This window comes from Perissodus microlepis, chromosome 23 (genome assembly GCF_051167445.1).
Source record: "Perissodus microlepis isolate ML-2025 ecotype Zambia chromosome 23, ASM5116744v1, whole genome shotgun sequence".
NCBI classification, from domain to species: Eukaryota; Metazoa; Chordata; class Actinopteri; order Cichliformes; family Cichlidae; genus Perissodus; species Perissodus microlepis.
In genome coordinates this window covers 12895943-12912354 of record NC_140482.1, presented here as the reverse complement: position 1 = coordinate 12912354, position 16412 = coordinate 12895943, and the positions used below count along the sequence as shown (strand labels likewise).

The 16412-nt window shown below is 38.9% G+C and overlaps 1 protein-coding gene across 1 annotated transcript; it reads left to right on the top strand.

The window, feature by feature from the left end:
- Positions 1 to 1325: 1325 nt before the first annotated feature.
- On the top strand, positions 1326 to 15734 carry ptger2a (prostaglandin E receptor 2a (subtype EP2)). The gene is made up of 3 exons (XM_084922160.1): positions 1326 to 1545; positions 4713 to 5559; positions 12380 to 15734. Exons 2-3 carry the CDS (start codon positions 4714 to 4716, stop codon positions 12653 to 12655), a joined length of 1122 nt encoding a protein of 373 aa, XP_084778286.1. The 5' UTR covers positions 1326 to 1545; position 4713; the 3' UTR covers positions 12656 to 15734.
- Positions 15735 to 16412: the final 678 nt, after the last annotated feature.

Genomic DNA, 16412 nt, shown 5'->3' with positions numbered 1-16412 from the left:
GTTTTTAAAAAAGGAAGAAAGACCAGGCAGGAAGGAAGGGTGTGTAAAATTTCTGTGTGTGAGCTGTGAAAACTGTAAATAACATTTAGAATTTGAGGTGTTGGGCAGGAGATTATATGTGATACAATTCTGTGGTTGCACGTGTGCTTTAGACATTATGAGACTTTAGCTGATTACAAGACTTTTCAAACCAGAGGAGACGAATTGTAAAAAAAAAAAAAAAGAAAGAAAGAAAAAGAAAAAAGGTCACTCACTGACCTGAAATCCCCATTGAGCTTAATCTTACAATGTCCAATGATGGCAACATGTTCCAATAAAGGCACATTATTGGATCTTGTTTGGCATTTATTCTGTTTTCTTCTTCTACCTGTTTTATCAAGTGATGTATTGGTATTGGCATGGAATTTTTCTACAGTTTTTTTGTTTGGTTTGTTTGGTTTTTTTATACTGATTCATACGGGACAAACACTTTTATTCATCTTCTTGGGAAACTCACCTCAAATGTACATTAATTTGAAGAAAAAAAACAAACCCCAAAAGAATGCACAAACCCTACATATGGGAAAACAGACATCTTTCTTTGAATGTCCTAATTGTACATTCGAGATAAAAGCAGGACACAGACAGACACACACACACACACACACACACACACACACACATGTCATTTTATCAGACAGGAAACAGTCCATGCTATAACTTTTGTTTCTGTTTTTAGTGTTGGAAACTCACCATGAATAATAATGCCATGTACATGTGAGGGTGTTTTTAGTTGTTTAATGAAATATTGCTTTAGGGACTTCAGAAAGAAAGGGAGCAGATTACATTTTTATATAATTACTTCACATTAGTGCTACAGCTGTTTGTTTAAAATTTTTTTTTACAATAGTACCCCCAAAATAGCTGCTTGTCGCATTTAAAAGTCTTGTGTACAATCTGGAGAGTGGCCTTGTTTCTAAAAACATTGTAAGCCAGTTGAAGGCTAGTGTGAAACCCCTTCTTCATTAAATAACCTATTTGTTAGTATAATGCAGCATTTCCAAAAATAAAGACATATAATGTTACAAACAATGTAGATAATTCGCTTCTGTGGTACTTTCTTTAACTTAGGAGTGATCGGTTGTCATTCTTACCAAAGTGAAGCTACATTACTTGTTTAAACAGGGAAGTATCATCCCCGTCATGTGACTGCAGTCTGACAGACAAACTGAACAAAGACTGTTCTGCAGCTGAACTCACAGTGAGCGCTATTTAGCAGTATTTTAAGGTAAGGCTTGCACGGGCACGCATTCACTGCGTGGGTGGACCTTTTGGGTGTGACGTCACCGCACGATTCCCTTTACCCGGGTCCACTCATGCCTGACTCTCACAGCAGCGCGCGCCTCGCTCTCGCACCAACTTACCTTGAATCCAGAGCGGCGCCGTAAGTGAAAGAAGCGGGAATATACGGTGGGTATTTTCTTGTGTTTTTACCTGCATTGCGACTCGACTGGGACATTGATAAACGACAAACTTCTACACTAGTGAAAGAAAGTCAAAAAGCAGGTGAGAACTTAATTTTTTTGGATGTGTGTTGCTTCTGTGAGGGACAGTCGCGTTGTTTCCTTGAGTGTGAATGATGTAACTGAAAGCCTTCGTCACATGCTTCAAACATCATTTTTACCAATTAAATAAATACTTTGAAACCAGACAGCAAACCGCCGTGTCTTGTTTACAAGAAGTCATTGATATTAAATTAAACGGAAGCCGGCTTGTTTGTTTTCATTAAAGCGTGTTAATTAATAAAGTCACATTTTTCCAGAATTTTCGCAACGTTTTAAAATAGCTGTCAAAAACTGACTTCATGAAAAATCTGCAAAGAACTTCATCCAAGAACCAAAACCTGGACACATCTTTCAGACTCCCGACGTTGTTTTTGTAGCTCTTTAAACAGTTCAGGAGCATCTGAAACTCAAAGTAGCAGCGGGCGTAATCAGTCACAGCAAGTGAGCCTGTTACACATCCAGTGGAAGTGAAGGCAATCACACCCACAGAAAGTCATGCAAACGGCGCAAATGTGCAATATTAGTATGCAGACGTAGACTTTGAAAAATCAGCACAGCTGTTGTAAAAGTAACTGTGTGAAACCTTGAGATACACTTTCTGATTTTCTGCCTGTCAGCTGATATCTCTTAACTGCTGAGGAAAAAGAGGAACAACTTTGGGTTTCACAATTCCAAAAGATATACTAGTGGAATTTTTGCAAATGTAAAAAATGAGAAATGGGGGGGGGGAGAAAATCTTCCTTTGCGCACAGCATGCGTGCGGTCAATAAGGTCAGACAAAGTCATACAAACATCAAGTGTGCGCCATGTGTTATCAGCGTTATTGGCTTCAGTCAAAATGGTGTGAATTTAAATGACACCAGTAAACATTCTTGGCAGCCAACACTGGGTTTTCTTGGACCAGTGAGCGGAAGTTAAACAAATGAAAGTCATTTTGAAACTGCTGGAACTTAGCGCTTAGAGCATTCCCTAAAGCTGAGTCAGAATTCAATTTGCTTTGCAGTGAAGATCATGTGTTGAGGTTCATGTTCCCTCATCATGTCAAAATGAACATTAAAACCAACAGTTTTCATGCAGTTGTCGAGTGGTTTAGTACAGGAAAACATGATTTCTTTTTTCTTGTCTTATTAAGCCACAACTGTGACACAGAGTTTGAGGCACCTGCTGGAGCTGCATGCATTACTTCTGTTAGTTCAGTATATTTTATGATATTGCTCCGTTGTTAAAGCCAGTATTTTATCATTTACATTACACCCATAAATCAACAAATCTTTGTATTAAAAGTCCTGGATAAGAGATTTGTAGGCCTCTAGTTTTTCCTTTGCATAGACTTGAGTTTGTCTTCAACTGCCAGCAGTTCGGTTTCACCCACAAAACACATGAGCAACTGCAAACATGAAAGATGACTATGACTGGGTGTAGTTGAGTTATGTAGCATGTTTGTTTTTCTCTGGAGGGGAATCTATCATGCTCTTTCATTTTATTTGTCATCATACACTATTATATCATTGACCTGACTTTAGCTTTTATGATGTCACATGGACACACATGGACATCCCAAAGATTCTGAGTGGTGTGAAGGTCCGGAGTCAGTGGTGGCCACAGTATGTGAAAATGATGTCTTGTGCCCCCCGAACTACTCTTTCACAATTTAAAAGGATAGTATGTAGCTTTCGGGATATAGCCGCACAATCAGGGAAGAAAGAAATGAATTCATGGAAAAATCATTAAGCATATTTAGGTAATCATCTGACCTATTTTTTTTTTCTGGGCGCATGAAGTAACCTCAGATCATAACACTGCCTCCACAGGTTTGTAAAATAAGCACTATGCATGATGGGCTCATGATATGCCTCATTTCTTACCCTGATGTTCCGATTACCCTGGAACAGGGTAAAACTGGGCTCATTAGACCATGTGACTTTTTTTCTACTGGTGTAGAGACCAATATTTACACTCCCTATCAAATTGAAGCCTTTCTTCTGGTTAGCTTCACTGATAAGCGGTCTTTTAAGGGCTACATAGCTCTGGAAACCCAATCTCTTGAGTTCTTTACATAATATGTGTATGAAAGTGCCTTTCTTGCAATGTATTACACTTGCATTACACATTCCTCTTTACTCGACTTAAAAGAATGCACTATGGAATGAAATTAGATGCCGGAGAAAGTAATTTGACTGCTTGGCATATTACTTTCTCGTTACTCTGTAAAACATAATTACATTTTACTTATAAACACAAAGCCAAACAAAGATGAAAACCAGCCTAAACATTAAAGTAGAATCGCCACAGTAATTCTGTTTTAGAACAAAGAACAGGTAGAAATGGAGGCTGCAGGCTGATGGCCCATCACTGTGGAAATTCGGGGCCTGGTTACTGTGCTGGAGTCATCATGGACTCGGCTTTATCATCACTCTGGGTTCTTGGCTAGATTTGTGTTTGCATGCTGTCTGTGCAGGTGCTTGCAAAGAGCTGAAGTTGTGTTAGCCTTATAATGCAGTTGGTACAGTAATTTACTTTACTGCATTATAGAAAACTCTAATATGATTACAGTCAATCGTTACTTTGTAATCATGTTACTTTGTAATCACGTTACTTTGTAACTTTGTAACATGTTACATACAACAGTGTATCTTTATTTAGTTATTTTAATCTAACTGAATTTGTTACTCAAAGCTTATGGTTGAGCACCATCTTTCCAGGTCTTAATAATTTGTTGCAATGTTCATACTTCTTAGCAGTTTCAGCAGTTTCCTTGAATATCATAAAATATATAAGTCTAGGTGGTAATTTATTATATTTTATTTTATTGGACCAGACTGTATATACTGTCACCGTGGCATTGGCTCATACTAAACATGGTTGGTTCTTTGTACTTTTGTATGCTGATGAGGGCCACGGTGGTACAGTGAAAGAAAGGCAATGTGGAGTCTAGTTCTTTCCGTTTTCTTAAAAGTAAATAATACATACTGATAGTGTGATAATAATTCCCATATTCAATTTTGCTAGTGTTATTTGGAACTCTGTTAAAAGTACTTATATCAATTGAGTTGTATTTTGTTAAGACATTTTTCACCAATCATTTTGATCAAGCTAATAATAGTGAAAAAAAATTTTGTTGTCAAGACTAAGTCTCACAGATCTCTTTTCCTCCTTTTGGTTTAACAGGATGGGTGAAAGCAACTGCTCAAGGATAGATGTAGACAACGATACATGCCACTTCAAGCACCACATTAACCCTCCTGTGAACCCCCTGATCAGCGCCTCCATGTTTGCTATAGGCATCTTTGGAAACGTAGCTGCCCTGGTGATCTTGGAAATACGGCGACGCAGGAACGTAAGGAGTGGAGGCACGTGGCAGCGCAGCTTGTTCCACATCCTCATCACATCATTGGTGGTTACAGACTTGACTGGAACCTGTTTGGTCAGCCCGTTAGTGCTGCTTTCATACTCGCGCAACTTAACCCTGATTGGTATGAGGCCTAAAACTTGCAGCTTGTGTTCGTACTTTGGTGCCAGTATGACCTTCTTCAGCCTGGCTACCATGTTGCTCCTCTTCTCTACAGCACTAGAAAGATGCTTTGCCATTGGGTACCCCTACCTGTACAGCCGGCATGTCACCAAGAAGTGTGCATACATCACAATATTGCTGGTGTTTTTGTTGTGCACAATATTCTGTCTCCTCCCTTTTGCTGGATTTGGGAGATATGTACAATACTGCCCGGGCACATGGTGCTTCATTGACATGAATGCAGTGAAACCACAGAACAAAGCCTATGCCATTCTGTATGCCACTATTATGTTGGTGCTCGTGGTGGCCATTGTAGTGTGCAACGCCTTTGTGGTGTACCAGCTGTATAGGATGTACCAGCGCCGGAGGAGAAATGGCACAGTGATGTCCACAATGAGATCCAACAGTGAGCGCAAGCTTCTGTCCATGTCAGAGGAGGTGGAGCATCTGATCATGATGGTCGTCATGACCGTTATCTTTATCATCTGTACACTACCACTAGTGGTAAGTGACAATGGAGTGTTGTTCTGCAAATGACCTTTGTTCATCAGTTTGTTTGGGCTGAACTGAATCCGTAGGAGCCATTCATGGCCAATTCAGTTTTTTTTGTCTCTTCTTTTGAGGAGACCACTCTACAGGTGGATGAATCTACCAGAGGTGGAGGATGGACTTAACCTTGTTGTTTATTGTCTTATGCAGTCTGGGAGTTAACTGAATGTTAGGGCGGGTGTAGTTTTTTTCTCTGTGGTGGGGTCAGATGGGCACTGGGGTCCTTTTCTCCCCATCCCTAAATATGTCCCGTCTCCCGCTTAATCACAGCAGGGAGTGGGGACCAATAGGAAGGGTCAGCGCCTCCTCCCGTAGACAAAATAAATAAATAAAAAAATTCTTCAATGCCTACAATTTTCACAATTGCAAGACCCTTCACTGAACTGACTCCTAGCTGTCTGGTTCTGCCCGCCAGACCACATGTTTAACATCCCTTGTCTACTATTTGTGACCGGCCTGATTAGGTCACTGCAGTTTTTGTGCTACATTGTTGGTCATGCAGGCTTACAGGCTAGTCTTTTTGGACACTTTATATCCTTTATACACTTTGGTGATAGTGATATTACTTGTTAGTACTTGTTATTAGGTTCACACTGTGTCACATTACCTTAATACTACACTACCACTATTTCAGACCTCTTAGAACACAAACCACGTTCCACTTATACAAAATTAGAGACAATGTTTAGCTATTTACAAAAGGAAAGCAAACCGCTAAGTACTGGCTTAGCGGTTTGACTGATATGCAACTCATGTATATGCATCTCTTTTCAGCTTATCTGATCTCGAGTACTGATTGAAAGATAAAACTGTTTTTTGTTTTGTTTTTTTAGCCTGGTTGCTGAAAAACTGCTATCTTATCAGATGTGTGTCAAAATGTCACCCACAGCCAATACTGTTTATTATGTGAAGTCTGATACATATGCAAATGTAACCGTTTCTCTGTGGACACGTGGTGGAAATGCAGTACTCATAAACATTGCAGTAGATTATCGGTTGCTTTGATGCCAATGTGTAGACAGGAATTTCTGTAGTGCCTTTGTGAAGCTGCTGCCTATTTTAAAGCCAAAGATGATGCACTTCAGTTTGTGTACAGCGGCTTGCTAAAATATTCACATCTTTTCTTTTTTAACTTTTTTTTTTTGTCTTGTTTTGTTTTTGATTTTTTTTTTTTGTTAAGCCACGTAACACTGGCCTATGAATCATTCAAGCATACAAAACTACCTAACTCAAGGGATAAACCAGTGTTTTGTCTACATATCAGAAAACTTAAATGGTATCTTTAGGCACTTTGCCACTAAGCAGCTACAGCAGAGAAATTGTGTCTGAAAAGTTATCCCTGATAAGGATAAGCGGAAGAGAATGAATGGATAGATGCATGGATGGATGCATGAATAAAATAGACTGGTGAGTTTTTCAGGGTGTTTTCCAGCATGCGCTGCACTAACGGCTATGTTGAATGATCAGCCAGAAATTTGTGTTGAGCCACGCCTCCACAAGTGCTCCCTGTCCGGCAAACTTATGCTATGCATTGCTCAAAACAGCAGGAAACTGCATGGCACAAGCCATAGAAAAGACTGGGTTTCAGAGCGCAGCACAGCACATGCCACTTCCTATGTGAAAGGGTTTATTACAGCTTGGCCAGGCTTCTGCACTGCCACAACTCTGAATTACGAAATTATTAAATTAAAAATAAACAAATCCAAGATATTTATAAAGCTATTTATGATCCCAAGCTATATTTTTCCTAATGATTTCTTCCATCACATATTGATTCACATATTTAGGGATAGCTCAGTAGGTAAAGTGGTTGCCCCATGATTGGAAGGTTAGGGGTTCAAATCTACTGAACAGCTACCCTGAGGTACCCCTGAGCAAGGTACCGTCCCTACACTGGTGGCTGCCCACTGCTTCACTGGGTGAATGGGTTAAATGCAGAGGAATAATTTCCCTACGGGGACTAACACATAAACATTGTTATTATGCTCAAGTTTTATTTAAATAGTGAGTATATAATGAAATGTCCAAGACTACAATCCAACCCCACCCGACACCCCCATCAAATATAAGTTATGTTTTAAGGTCAAGTTATCATTCCAAACAGCAGGCTTCACTTGCAGTATGCTTGGTAACTGGAAGCAACCTTTAAGATTTTATCAGTAATGTCATCAGAAAGCAATTTGGATTCAGGCTGTAATGAGAAGATCAGGAGTATCTGTCTTTCCAAGTGCAATTAGAAATGTCACTTGTAACAACATCACAAATGTAACAACATCTGTGATGATTGCTCAGGGGGATGGTAGTAAAACACCAAAAACAAAACCTCTATGTTGTTAGACTTTGTTATATGATATTTCTGACTAGCTTAGCGTGTTTACAAAGTAGACATATGAGAAAATTTGATTTCCTAAGCGTCACTTTGTTCTTTAAATGCTAAATGAGTAGCTTTCCCAGCAGAATATGATGCCATGCACTTTGTTGCAGACATCGGTTATGTGCTAAAGTGCCATCCCGTGTGCTGTTGCTTCTCAGCTCTGACCTGAAATACGGAGTCATAACCTTCAGCTCTGCAGTGTCTGCCAAGTTGTGCATTATACTTAACTTAATATCAGCCACAATATAAAAAGCAGACGACGCCAAGGCGGAAGCCACTTTATGAACCATGTTCTTACAAGCAGAGCCCTTCAGAGAGTGTTCCTCAAGGAGTATTATTCATTTAACAGTTATTGTTGGATCGTTATGTAAATCCCTCAAATTGTCACACATCCACTCACTTAAAATTTCTAGTGCTTTTGTAACATAAGCTATTCATACACAGGACTTTTAAAAAAAATGTCTTTAACACTAATGAGGAGCGTAATCATCACAGGATGCCGTAAAACTGAACATTTTGACAGCTTCTAATTGTGTTAATGAGAATCAACTATCAGACAACTGCAGCCAGATGTAGAATTCTGTAGGCAGGTACAAGACACTGAGATCAGGTTTCTTCACTGCCTCAACAGGCAACTCAGTGAAATGCATGACTTTTGGTACAGCGAGGGTAAACAGGGACATGAGGGAGGAAGGAAATCTACTTGGGCTACAGTAGAACGCAGTGGGGGAAATAATTATTTGGTCCCCTACTAAATTTGTAAGTTTGCTAAATTCCAAATAAATGAAGAGTCAAATTTTGGTGGTTTTATTTTTACTGGAGAGAGATAAAATAAAAATATGTATTTGATGATGTATATCTCCAGAACTGGGTTGCCTTTTTTCAGTCCATAGAACCATTTAAAGATTTTTATCATATTCTCTGAGTAAATTGTTTTCACTTAGTTGGGGATAATCAGCTTTAAGTACGTGTTACCCATAGTAGTCTTTTTTAACACCATCAACGATGCAGTATTGCCTTCTAGCAAGAAAGTAAACTTACATCTGTTGATATCAGTTTAAATGTATGTTATATGTTGAACATTTTCAGTGCTTTTCCTGGTTTCAGATAGCGCTTCTTAACAAGAAGTCAAACTCTTGAACTCCACCAGACTACATTGACAAAACTGCTAATTTTACCATGCAAAGCTGTTAGTTAGGGTGTATGATTATGGTGACTTGATGGCATCATTTAGATGCAAACTTATTCTGTATTTTTTTAATAGAAAAAAAGTTGGTGATTCTGTTGGACAGACTGCATCTTCATGTCAGTCATGTTCAGCTATTATGCGGCAACAAGTGGCTGAGTCATCAGACTTTTTACCACCGCTCGCTGGTTTTTGGCGGTCGCTTGGGTGAAGTTGGATGCAAAGAAGTAGTTGCACCAAAAGCTTCATTGCTTTGGTTCCTAGCAGATTGCCATAGTTGCCTGTAGTTTTTCATGTTGGCCTGCAAATACTAGCCGAATGTTAGTGCAAATTATCAAGTGCAGCACACATTGAAGATGGAGGTTTGCCTTCAAAGTAGAGTCATACGTTAGCATTCAAGCCAAGTGTATTTTAAAGTGATAAAACTGCTACCCTTTTCACTGATAAGATCTGATGTTGTGACTGTCATCACTGGGCAGTTCTCTAATAATGACTGTAGCTCAAGAAGGTGGGGCTTGAATAAATATTTAAGGTTTTTCATGTTTGCAAAATGGTTGTGAGATTCCCAAGTACACAATGATATACTGTATATACTCTTGGGTGTCCAGATTGCAATGTGAGACCACAGTCAGGATATCAAATACACACAGCCACATGGCAAGATCATATTACATTTTTCTGCGGATATGAAATCGTGGACAGATGATGTGGTTATCTGTGATTGCATTAAAATTTGAAAACGCTAGCCAATATTAATAAGTAACACGATAACATGAGGGAAAAATTAATAATGTCATCACCTCTGACTTAGTATCTGCTCAGCATACACTGTGGCTGTGTAACATTTTGCTCTTCGAAATGAAACTAAAACAGATGACATTAGTTCTCTGATCAATACCCTCAAAGACTCACAACAACGCTTTTATTAATATACTTCCTGTTGGTGCTGTGAGAGAAACGTGGGCTCACGGTGAAAGTCTGACTTCTGTCTCCTCGCATTCTCGTTTCTCACACATGGTGAAGGCTGTCACTAATCAGAGTAATGATCCCATCTGGCTTTGTTTAAAATGGCACTGGGGTTTGCACTTAAAGAACAGAACACGCAAAAGGCACATTTTGTGTTTTATTCCAAGGTTGTTCACATTGTTCCTTCATCATTTGTATTTTTGAAATACATGCTGATTTTTCTTACACCTTTTCATGCAAATTACTCCCTATTTCCAGGTGATAAATTGAGTGCTCTCATAGGTGCCAACACAAATGTAGAATGGAAAGCAAAAGAGAAAGCGCTAAATAAAAACTTGCAGATAGCAATAAAAAAAGAATTTCAGAGAAAGAGAAAAGGGTGGGTGGAGGACAGGAAGTGAATAAGAGAAGCACTGTTAGGGAATACAGCGAGCATGTAAAATATTAGGAGGTTATTGTCCCTTGTTACTTGATCCTTTTAACTGTATATTGTTCCCCTCGATCCCCGAGAGAGAAGCAGTCATTTCTAAACCTGCAGACTAGTCACAGCTTCCATGGATTGTATTAACATGCTGGTTCTCAACCTTGTGGTTATGTGCTGAGGGAATTTACTGCTTCTTCCTGCCAATAAATGCAGTGGCTGATTTCACTGACATTCCAGCTGCAAAGGAGGAACTAATCAGTGTAATTTGATGCTCATTCTTGGCCTAAGGGGTGCTAATGAAAGCAGCTGTATTTAAAAGCTCAAGTACTTTATAATACATCAATTTTTCTACTACCTTTCTTTGATTTTGTCTTTTGAACAAGGTTGGAGGTTGTAGACCAAGGCAGATGAAAATCATATGGTGAGCTTACAAAAACAGAAAAGATCTGAATTTGAACTCAGTCGAGTTTAAAAGGTGCTTTGAGACTCTTTAGAGAGGATTTTTATCCAGACCATGTACAGCTAACCAAACTGCTTATTATTACCTAACCCTAACCAAGTAGTTTACTATATCAGTAGATATGTGATTGGCCTGAGAAATCTTTTTCATGCAAACAAAGTTAAAGGAGGGAACTTTATATCCTGGAACATAAAAAAAAAAAAAGGAAAATTTATGTCCTAAAACACGGGGGGACACGAGTACATCATGAACTACCACAAGAGTGTCTTAGAGTGTGATTTTAGTTTGTTTTTTAGGTTAGAAAGTACGGAGTTTCATTTTTAATATTTGGTCTGTTTATCCAAACGGCCCGAAGTATCTATGTGCTTTGAAAATGGTGGAGATTTCTTGAATTATTGATAGGATGAGCTAAAAAAAAACTGAAATATGTAAGCATACTTTCATTTTATTGTTATTTTTGTCTGTAAACTGAGTGAATGGCTGTAAGCATGAGAGCCCATATTTGGGAGTTGCAAGAAATTCAAATATTCTTCCTGATGTAGAACATTAGTTAGTAAAAATATCTTGTGTGCGCATTACTAGGGATAAATTGTAGTGCTATTTATTTTTGAGAAATCAGTTATGCAGACTAAAACCGAAACAATTAAAACTATGCATAATGAGATCAGGTTGTAAGATAAACTGAGCCCAAATTATCATTGGTTATTATGTAATCTAGTTTAGATCTGGGCTTCTATCCTCAGCCTTTTGTGTAAGTGGAGACCATTTCTCCACCTTTTTGAAAATTTACAGCACTCGCACTAGTCCACTTGCCAGCAACATTTTCGCCATTGGATTGATTGCTATCATGCTAATCTCGCTGGAAGAAACAAAGAAAAAGTCTCCAGTTTCTTAGATGTGCCAACAGTATTTCCTCAATAATCAAAATAATCAATATATAGTAGAGCCACAGATTCTGCATAGATAAATAAATAAATGGGCTAGTATAAGCGGATGTGATTTTGCTAGCTAGAGCAATAATGCAAAAACATGAAACATATATTTTTTTACCACTTTTATTCTACAACATTGGCTTTCTTGTAATTTCTTCTTTGGATGTTGGCTGGCTTTTGCACTGTTCACTGTCAAGATGATTCCAAACTCCTTCCACATGCAGGCAGCATTAAATTAAAATTAAGTCAAATTCAGCCCCCTATATCAAACTGTCTTTATGTGATGGTTTACTATTAAAGGCTTAATGTTTGATTTGGAACCAGGATGCTAGCTGTGGTGTGCCTTTCTCTCATGATGTTCGCTTTGAGATTGTACCTTGGAATCTTCATAATCTCTCTATCCTCACTCCTTGCTTCCTCTTTTCTCCCTCAGATTCGAGTGTACATCAACTACAATGGCGAGAATGATCACCCCTCAGACCTGATTGCTCTCCGCTTCATCTCCGTCAACTCCATCGTTGACCCCTGGGTCTTCATCCTACTCTCCCCTGGTGTTCAGCACTTTTGCTGGACCTCTGTCTGCCAGTCCACCCTGATAGACCAGAGGGGATCTGTGTTTAAATCATCGCTGGCTAAAGAAAATGCCAAACTAGAACTGTCTCGGCCAACGCTGTACACGGAGCAAATTGATTCAGTAAAAAATATGTGACTGCAGCAGTGCTTTGCCATCACGTGATATTTATGTTTACTGGACATGAAAGTAGACTGTGCGCTGTCCTACCTGAGCACCGAAGCTGCAGAAGTTTGCTGGGTCACAGCAGTGTTTCTTTTGGGTAATGGTCCATGCCATCAAGCTGATAAGAACTTCTTAGCAGCTTTATCAGTTTTGGGCCGTCTCTTGCCAATTACTGGGCATTTCCATACACTTCCAGCATTTCAGCTAAATGCACACTGACTTCTCCGGAGATTTTGTCTCCCTCATGAATTGCATTCTTTATGAATGAAAGAAAAATGGCTGCTGATGGGAAAGGAAATAGCCGAAGTTTGGCAGTGATGTCATAGACAATCTGCAAGTGCGTTACAAATATTGATCACTGGTATTATGATACTTCTCTTATCAACCCTGAGAGTCTAAACCTCGTACTTTAATCTAGGCTGCCAGATTGATGTTAGAAAAGTCAAAGGGCAGGATGCCTACATAGTCTTAGATTAAGCTATCTTTTAACCAAAAAAGGTAGCGAGCTACAGTATTTATTTTTTATGTATAGTGTGTAGTATACAGGATACACTACCATGTTATTAACAACAAGGTTTTCATGTGCAAATGCAGCTGTATTTTGATTTAAGCTTCTTAAACTGTTAAGGAAAAGCGGATCAATAATCTCATGACACGTGGCTGTTATTGTAATGCTTTTGATGCACTTTATGAACTTAGGGTACTTTTTAAAGTGGGTCTTATTAATGACAAAATAATTAAAAATAATGTGATCAAGTTAATTTTCCAGACCAGGTAGGTCTAACTATTATAGCATAAACGTACCTTTTCTGCCTTAAATGATACTGTAGATTAAATTATGTCAGCTGCGTGATTTGTAAAGAAATGGCTGATTACATTCAGTATTTATCACTGTAATGGCAAACAGTTATTAGCAGCAGTTCACTAAATACACGTGCAAATGCATCTTTATGCACAATACAAAGAATATGCAGTGGCCATTTATAAATCCTGTCTCAAAGTTTTCATTATAAATATTTACACAACAAATATCTGAAGTCTTGAGCTTTAGCCCTACATCCACATCAGCTGGTTTGAGATGATACCCTTTTACACACCTGTTTGGCGAATATGAACCACGCCACGCCATTTATTGGGTTTTAGTCTGGCTAAAGTTGCTATGTATCCAACTCATCTCTACCCAACTCCACCTTCTAAGCCGATGATGTGATTTTTGTTTTGGTAAATGGTAAATGGCCTGTATTTGTATAGCGCTTTTACTAGTCCCCACTAGGGACCCAAAAGCGCTTTACACACCCAGTCATCCACCCATTCACACACACATTCACACACTGGTGGAGGCAAGCTACAGTTGTAGCCACAGCTGCCCTGGGGCAGACTGACAGAAGCGAGGCTGCCATATCGCGCCATCGGCCCTTCTGGCCAACACCAGTAGGCGGTAGGTGAAGTGTCTTGCCCAAGGACAAGACACTTCACCTACCGTGTGTTTGCTATGTCCTATTTGGGGTCGTCTTCTAGCTTTCCATAAACAGTTGTGTTCAGAAGTTCTCATGGACATGAATTTCATAGTTTGGGGCGTTTAATGATTTCTTTGAATTTATCTTTATCCTTATAGTGTGGAACGACTGTAACTTTAAATGGAAAGGTGCTTTGAGTGTTCAGGTAGAGAAAAAACAGTCCATTTAAATGTTATAAACTTGCCTCATTCACACAAGCAGTTTTTCTGTGCTTCTCAAAGTTCTTTCTATCTAACGTTGACACACATTTTCTAATTTATGCATAAAACTTTTTACAGAAGACGATAAGGGCATTGGGGGTAAAAAAGCGGGGAGGTCTTTTTTTCCCCCCAGAGTTCTGAGAAAAAAGTTGGAATTCTGAGAGATTAAAAAAAAAAAAAAGACGTCCCCATTTTTTTGTTTTTTGTTTTTTTCCTGTAGCCCTAATCCCCTTCCATAACTTTTGACTATAGTGGTTCTGACTGAAATACTGTTGAATAAAACTTTACTGTAACTCAAGTAGCCTAATATGGCAACTTGACTTGCTCATACAAAATTAAGACATTGTAGGGGGGGGTGTCTCCTACAGTAACGATCTGGTGTTGAAACAAGACATCTTTCTAAATTAGGGCTCACAGCTAAGATCCTCTTAGAAATTCAGCTGGTAAAGCAAAGGTTTCCAATGTAAGTTTCCTTTCAGGTCCTTAAAAATTGTACCCCGCATTAATCATTTTGCAGTTAGCCTACACAGGTCACGCGCTTTACTGATCAGCCACCCACCATTACACAACAGTGATGTCACTTTTAGCAAAGCAGCTGAAATCAGATGACTACTGATTTTCTTGGAAAATGTGGGTAGTATTCTCCACTTTGTTTTTTTGTTTTTTTGCAGACTTTCAATGGGATAAAAAGTTATATGTGGTTGAATTACACAATATCTTTCTTTTAAAGGAACCCTAATAAAATGTGGACGGATTATCCGGGAATAAAATAAAGCTACTGCAAACTTCTGCCTGCTCTCCTGCCATTATCTCTCAAAAAAAGGGAAAACTCTCCCACTGACGTGACTGGGTTTAGGAATTGAAATAGTTTGGTGCTCAAATGAGTACAAAGTGGAAAAATCTTCACAGAAATGTGTGGTAAAGGCCAGAAGATTCAGTGAGCATCAGTGTGAGAATTGCCCGTTGTGTTGTTAAAATCTGCAGTTTATTGCCTCTGCTGGTATGTTGTTGATTCTTAGCTCAGGCTCAATATGTTCAGTGTTTACAACAGAGACTTACTGCTTCCTGTCAGTGGTAATGTGTTCTTTCTGTGTGCACTAATGCCATTGTGTTCTCTTGTGATTTTGAGAATGAGCGTGTGTGAGTCTTTGCATCAGTGTGCCTGTGATATGTATCAGCTTGTGTGACAGACAGCAAATGTAATGTCAAACCTGAATGCTACCTACCTGGATTTTTCTGTAATTAAGTACTGTACATGAAATTGAATGCACTGAGCGCACAAGCTTGTGTGTGTGTTTTATGGCTTGTGTAAATAAACATCTCATCTACCAAGTATTTTGAGCAACCAGATTTGTAACTTTTTTCACACACTCACACACACACACACTTTTTATATGCAGTATGTGGATGGGTTCCAGATGTAGATAACAGAGTCGAATATGGCAGCTCAAACTACATACCAAGACCGTCTGCTTTGTTTATGATCAGCTCTCTTACTTTTGGATGCAACGTACAACCATATATGCTATGTTATAAAGGTGCTAAAACATCTGTCCTGGTAAAGCAGAAGACAATCAGGACAAAGCGGGGAGATGAATGCCCTTGTTTGAGAGGGGAAAAGTCTGACCTGCACAGGCCCATGATCACTGCAGAAGTACTAAACAACTGTGAAGTAAATTACTAAATTGAGTTTGCAAGTTTTCATTACCAAATTATATGGTTTAATCTAACTCATAGTTAAAGTGTATCAGTAGAATTCAATTGAGGGGCCACAGTGATTTTATTGGGCTACTCTACCCCTGAGGCCTGTTCAAACATGTGTTTAACCAAGTTGAAACCACTGAGGCAGACTAAATACAGCCTGAGAACAAGTGCAAAAATCTTTAACATATTTTGGAAAATTCTGCAAGTCACATATTGAGCCTTTGCCTCAGATTTGAGACAAAAACCGGTGTATTTTATTGAAATGTGTGATTATTCATTTAAATTTATTCTTAGACACTCCAAAGGCCA

What these genes read in the sequence shown, in the direction of transcription:
- ptger2a (XM_084922160.1), top strand. Translation starts at nt 4,714, where the DNA reads ATGGGTGAAAGCAACTGCTCAAGGATAGATGTAGACAACGATACATGC. An exon ending in TCTGTACACTACCACTAGTG is followed by an intron (nt 5,560 to 12,379) that starts GTAAGTGACAAT and finishes TTTCTCCCTCAG; the next exon opens with ATTCGAGTGTACATCAACTA.